The 7,352-nt window shown below is 31.3% G+C and overlaps 1 protein-coding gene across 1 annotated transcript in view; it reads right to left on the bottom strand.

Moving 5' to 3' along the window:
• The window catches only part of LEMD3 (LEM domain containing 3), a 59,833-nt gene that overhangs the window by 22,763 nt on the left and 29,718 nt on the right, over window positions 1-7,352 (bottom strand). The window contains exons 2-3 of the mRNA XM_015598517.2: window positions 3,920-3,957; window positions 990-1,056 (exon numbers count right to left, since the gene is read on the bottom strand). Of these exons, the coding sequence (XP_015454003.1) occupies window positions 990-1,056; window positions 3,920-3,957 (105 nt within the window). The remainder of the gene's footprint in view (window positions 1-989; window positions 1,057-3,919; window positions 3,958-7,352) is intronic.

Below are 7,352 nucleotides of genomic sequence, written 5' to 3'. Positions count from 1 at the left end.
GTGCTATGGCATACCAAATAAATGTCATTAGCTTGCAGTATACAAATGACAGTTCATCGATCACTGCCAAGAAGGCTTTTCGTGACATACACAAAATTATGAGACCAAAAACTGACCAGAATGAGGGATCCAAAGCGGGGGGGGGGAAGATTGGTGAAAGGATGTGGAACTGTCAAGACCCTAAATGCCTCCAATTCAACCAGAGAAGTTCCACATTTACCTATTAGGCTACTACCAATGATCTGGTTTCTACAAAAGGATCTGCTACATATAAAAGTTTGGAAAAATATATTTTCTCTTTTCTTGTATCTGCTTTTAAGAAAAGAATCCAAAGTCTCTTCTTTCAGATTGTATGTGAAATAAGAATAACTAAAAAAGTTATAGGTGCTACAGCTTATAGGTGCTAAACTTGATACCAATTCACCTACATTATTATTCTAACTGCAGACATGTTGATACCAGAGAGCTCTTAAAGACTTACTATGAGCGGAATTTAAGGAAAAAGCAATGAACCAGGAGAAAAAAATTCTAGAATGTACTTAAACACCTATATAACCAACCCCTAAAGGAAAATCTGCACTGTTATAGTTAATCTAGGATTTTGGTTAATCTATTGCTTAGCTTACTCACTTAAACTGATACTTAAGCTTTCAGAATTTTGTTACAATTAATGCAGTAAAGAAATCTGATAAATAAATAAAACTTTAGAATTATATTATATAATTAAATAAAACTTTAGAATTATATTATATAATGCAATATACATATATATTTGATCTAATACATGTGGCAGGTAGAAAAAAGACCTTGATTAAATCTATCTACAAAAACAAAAATCCACTCCGTATAGGCAATAAAAACTTCTAGAGAAAATATTCCACAAACATAACACTGGACTTTGGAAAAACTACTTCTACTCATACAGCATGCCACATACGCAAATTAATTTTCAAAATATTTTTAGAGGCTATGATTATTAAAACAATTACCTGCAAGCTGTGCCAATCGATCATGAAGCTTGTATAAAGTGTTCATCATAAGATTTTTTTCACTTTCCTAAAATTAAAAGAAATTATAAAATATCTGACTCCAAGAAAAACACATATACCAAATAATCATAATATTCAAAAAGGAGACCAGAGAGAAGACTATTGAAATGTCTATGCAACCTGCCAAGTAGTCTAAAGCAATGAGACCCCTAATTTAAGTGCAATCATAATTAAGAGAAACCAATATAAACTATGGGGAAACGGTAGGTTGCAGGGTGGTAATAACAGTTTAATACACTATTCGAAATAAATTCATGATACATGAGGGGGCTGTGTATTTTTTCCTTTCTTCCTGAAGTGTCTAGCAAGACAAGATTACTGGATGAATATGACTAGAACCAAATTCAGACAAGATATAAAAAGCTGGGAAAGTAACACATATGCCCAATAATATGCAACCTCATCTATCTGTTTTCATTGCTTTATATTCAGAAGCAGAAATAGTTTGCACACTATGAGTGGCATGCTTTTGTCAATGCAGCCTTAATAAACGACACTACAGGAAGAAGAAAACTCATAAAAGGCTCCACAATCCTACCACCAGAGTCTCTGGTTTTATGTGAGATGGTTGACAGAGACAAGTGACATTCCTTCAGCTGACTATTTTCCTTCCAACCCTTTTGCTTTTTTTCCCCTTCAACTTTATCTCAACCAGATTCTGAATCAAACCAGTCCTTATCTTCACATAAACTTCAAAGTCCAAACTGCAAAAATCAAACAACAAAAAGTAACTGCAGGGGCTGAAATCCATTATTCTGAAAGCTATGCAGCATTTGTGAAACATTAAACTATAAAATCATTTTTAATAAATATGTGCAATATAATAGGATGAGGAGTTCCAATGATAGTGTAGCTTGTGGACTTGATACATAAAACCAAGGTAAATCTGATGAAACTCTAGGATTAATGTAGCTGGGAGCTTTAAAGTTTGTCTCCTCCTTCATCTGGAAATGTGACTGATTTCCTTTTTGTTTTATTTATCCTGATCATGTCCATCCCCTCGCCCCTTTCTAAAGTAAAACTAAATCCAAAAATATGACACTTACACTCTGTGATTACATCTTTAATGAACATCAGAGGCCTGGGAATATACCTCATCTGGATGAGATAAGTAGAATAACAAAACCTAATCAGATGTAACTGGATCTCATACTGTATAACATTTATGCTGTTACATTCTCATGCAAAGAATCTAAGCACCCAAAAAGAAAGCTCAACTATAATTTTTTCAAAAATTATTTTTCCAATAGCAACTTATTCAAAATGAACATTTTTTATTACAAGGGCATCGTGTGCCCTTAAAATGATCAACTAAATTATGATTTAAATAGTTTTTATGGACTATGTTATTAATATGAACAAACCAATTTTGAGAAATAGAAAGTCTTTGCTTCAATTATCTTTAGCACCAGTATGTTCAACTAGAAGTAAATCTGAAAAGTATGTAAATCAAATATTATTTTCTTTACAGAAACTTATATTGGTATACAGTTTCATTACAGTCTTCTTCCATTCTAACTGCTTTTCGGATTGTCTCCTAACATTCAGCTTAAAAATGTGTCTAACTAGTGGCTTTCCTAATCACCTTGAAAACAAGTTAAAGATCTACCAATATCTAAAAATACATATCTAAAATAAGCTTTCAAGTAATCTTTCATTAAACAAAAATAATTCTATCATTAGAGATAGCTACTTTCTAATTGTTTTGGTAAAGTCCAGATTTTCTTTTAGTAGCATACATCATTCTCTGAAGCAAAGTTCTTATTCTGGGGGGCGGGGGAATTAAACTGTACAGTGACTGTACCAAATTTTCTCATATATCATAATCTTTAAATATTTCTCTCTTCTATCCTCAGCCAATTTTCTCCTCAAACATATTCTCAAATTGTTTGTATCAAGTCTCTGATTAAATGACAATAATAGATTTGAAACACTTAGCATGCCTGCCACAGAATAAGTATGTAATATAAGTGAACTGCCATCATTTTCATTACAATTATTACTATTATTTAGAGGTTCAGAACTTTAGTTTCCCCCATGGGGAAAATTAAACAGAAGAAAATAAAGCCTTGTATTTCCAATGTTCAGTGAATACATTGTACAAATTTAAATTATGCCAGAAGTACTGTTGTACTTAATATTGTAACTGATAAAATAACTTTTTTAAAAACAAATATCATAATAGAATATTACTATAATCTTTACAAAGTCTCATTCTAACAATCTAAAGTAATATTCTGTGAATGTGAATACACATTATTAGATAGTCTTCATCACAACAAATAATGTTGTCTATACTGGTCTCTATTACTGTCAGTTTCTATAATAAAAAATTAATACTTATATATTATAAACTCAAATATTGTCATTTTTGAAGTACCTATAATGACGATAAGTGAAACATATTTTCATGAGTAATAGGTTAAAATTAATATTATAGGTCCTTTAAAAAGAAAATTAATCATAAAATTAATCATAAACATAACCCAGGGGATATGTTTCTAAATCCTTTGCCTTCCTAATGGTTGAACAGGCATGCCAATGAGCCAAAAATCCAAAGAGAGACAAGATGAGATCAAAGTGGACAGAACTACTAGGGTATCCAACAACTTACAAAAACAGGAATACTTTTAAGAGTAAGACCAGGTCCCCAGACCACATACCACTGCCATTTTACTAGACAGCTGGCTTTTACCTTAAAGTGATAAAGTGTCAGATTTGATTATACACAAAATAAGTTAAGGAATATGCAAAATAAGAAAATTTATTGCTTCAGCCTTAAAGAACCTTTTTTAAATAATACTATTTTTTAGTAGATAGTCAACCTAACATTTTTATCATGAGACAAAATATCAGTATCTTTTACTTACTTGTATTTTTCCAAATGTTTCATCAAAGGGGTTTTTTACTATCAAGGAAAGAAGAAAAAAAGAACTATTAGCATAATTTTAAATGAGAATTAGAATTCTTCTAAACAAGTCCTCTGAAATGCCAGCATGTACTTTGCTAAAACTGAATGTAAACATGTGAATAAAATGTAAACAAAATGATGATAATAAAGGCTGGGGAATTAACTTTTCAGACTTAGTATACTTACCATTCTTACTCTGAGACTGTAGTGTTTCTCTATAATAATTGAGAGCAGGTGCTCTGGTGTCAGAACAGTTGGGTTCAAGTTCCAGCTCCACCATTTACTAGTAACGTGACCTTGAGCTAACATCTATTTAGCAGCTCTAAATTGTAGTTTCCCCTCCTATAAAGTAAGGGTGTAACAATGACACTTACCTATACTGTTGTTGTGAGAATTAAATGAGATAAATCATAAAAATGTTTGGCAGAGCCTCACATGCTTAATACATGTTACCGGTTATTGTTATTGTTAATGACTGTATCATTTGTTTTTGCCTTAATTTGGTTTCTCTTCAAAAAATTTCTAAAAGCAGTTATTACTTATGGAAATCTACAAGATGCTTTAAAACTGAATAATTCACTTAGAATTCTGATTTCCAATGATTAAAAAGGACCTTCCTAATCCTTGCTAATATCTGAAAAAGTGGCAAGAAACTAATATACAGACCAAAATAGCTAAGAATTAAGTCCCAGTATTAACTTTGGATTTCCAATAAATATTATAAAGAAAGGATTTACCACCTTCTATCTGGCCTCCCTATACCCACTTATCCCCCCAAAAATACAAACAAATTTATGGCTGAATATGTAGCATCTCTCATGATTATAATTTAGAATCTCTTATTATCTATTTTTAAATCACATGTGAAAATACTCAAAGCTTTAATACCTAGATCTCTATAATCCAGGTCACAACTAAGCCTAACTGAGCCTGCAAAGTACTTCACACTGACTAGGTTTCCTTTCTTAGGTACTTTTCTATTTTTATTTGAGAAAACAGGAAGTCCCATAGGAACCAGGAACTGCCTGATTCTAAGAAAGTTCATGTGTAAGACCAGTTTAACAAGGTACAATAAAAAAGCAAGGAAAAAAATGTATCCTATCATCTAAAGTGATTTTGCTAATGGATTTTTAGACAACATTTTTCTATATTGCAACAGGGTTTTAATGCTGGGAAAGAAAAATTTCTGAAAGATCAAAAGTACTCAATGGAGGAATAGGGAGAAGAAATAATATAGCTTAAATAAAATGTTAAGAATCAGAACACTCTTGGATTAAAAAGACGCTTTTAAGAATATTAATTTTTATTAATGTAAAATTTAAACAATTTAAAATAAAGCTATATTTAGTTAAATATGCTACCAAAAGTTGCATTAGCTATCTAGCTAAAATAAAAATCTGGCTAAAATTGGTTCAAATAATAATAAAATCAGGTATTTTATTTGCTCTTTATAAGAATAATTCTAAAATATATTAAAACATGTGATTCTAAAACACAGGTTTTAATGTCTATGAAGAAAAGCCATGACAGCATTATTTTTTGACTGTATACAAAATTATTTTTGTCGAGATTATTAAATGGAAAGCTAGCTTTTCAATTATCACCATGAAAGAATTGCTGTAGATTGTAATGTTCTCCCACTAGATTGCTCTACTGTGAGTTTCCATCACAGGGACCACGTGTCATTCGTGTTTGTGTGCCTAGAGCCAAGCATAATATTGGGCATATATTTTAGTGCTTGAAAAGTGCTTGTTGTGCTATCTAGACTAAATCCACCCTTCTTTATTCTACTGTGTGTTAACACTGAAGTGAAAGTGTTAAATTCTGCAGGAAGTTGATGAAGGGTATGTTCTGAGCAACTAGAAAGGGAGAGGGATAAGATAACAAAAAGAAAGCCAAAGAGCAGAACAATAATTCTGTTGAAAACACTGCTCTGCCCTTTGTATCTTTCTAGATTTCTGCTTCTTGTCTAATGGGCTAAGATACAGGAGAGTATAACATATCTAAAAATTCAACAATATACCTTCCATCCTACACAACTTCTGTTAAAAAGAATTTCCCTCAATTTCCCATGACAATTGTCACCTATTAAATTAACACAGACCTACTGAATTAACAACAGAAGTAAAACGTAGCCTTGAGATTAAGTTTTAGAAAAGAAACTCCATTTAAAAACAGCAATTGTAACAAACCAAAAGCCCTTAAAATGTATAAAAGCATCTTTATACATCTAACTTTTCTTCCCTCAAATCATTTCAGTATTTCTAAAAACCACACCAATATCTTTTATCTCATCCAAATTACCTACAATCTTTAATGAAACAACACATGTTGTTACACCTAGTGAAAACATTCCTCCCTCCCCTGCATATTGGTCAATTGTAGAAGAAATCATATTCCAAAAGCATTCCACGGCAAAAAATTGCCACCTGATTTATTACTCTCTTTTCTAGGGATGGACCTGAGAGTAAATTATATTTCTTATCCCTTATCCTAAAGCAATGATAATGTCAAGTTGTTATTTCAAACTTTACTTCCATTCTCTCAAAGGCAAACCTTAAAGACATTTTCGAGTTGGTATTGTCCTCTTTTATATCCTACACCCCTAAAATTACTTTTTCTCAAATTCTCCTTGTTTGACCATTTCTCCTTCAACTTTCTTGTTCAAATGATTTCAAACCTCAAATATAACAAACTTTTCTTTGTAAATGTCCATAATATTTTGACTTCTTTCCTTAAAACTATCTTACTGACTGTAAAGTCAAATTCCTAAAAATGTTTCTTTAATTTACTAATAGACCCTTCAAAATTGTCCAATGATTTTCCATCACATTCTGCTTCACGGATCTAATTCTAATCTTGTGATACTTTCCGACTTACTTATAAGACACATTGTTGACTTTTCCTTTTCTAAACCTCTCTCTCTCACACACACATCAATTCCAAAACTGTACTCGTTTTACTGATCCTGTCTGTCAAGCATAAACCTTTTCTTCATTCTCTTAGGCTAAGATCAAATTTATCAATTATTATGAATTCCCAGATAAAAAGGGGAAAAATCAAGGATATTGAACTACAAATGTATTCATAAAGTATATTTAATGTTGACCAAATAAACTGATGTTCTACTTAGGAAGACTCCATTTTGGCCACTCAATAGCAGTAAAATGGAAAAGTCTGATGACCAAAATTCTTTAACTCAGAAAGAAAAACATTTATTTATTAAAGAAAGATAAATATTTATTGAGTATTTTGTGCTAGATACAAAAAATATGGCCATAAATAAAAAATATAAAAAATAAAATATCCCTGCCTTCATAAAATAAAAAATATCCCTGCCTTCAAGGAGCTTATGTTCTAGAGGAGTTAAAAGAGACAACAAATACATTTTT

Source organism: Pteropus alecto, unplaced genomic scaffold (assembly GCF_000325575.1).
Source record: "Pteropus alecto unplaced genomic scaffold, ASM32557v1 scaffold76, whole genome shotgun sequence".
Taxonomy (NCBI): Eukaryota; Metazoa; Chordata; class Mammalia; order Chiroptera; family Pteropodidae; genus Pteropus; species Pteropus alecto.
The sequence above is the reverse complement of the archived record's forward strand: the minus strand, read 5'-3'. Positions and strand labels throughout refer to the sequence as shown.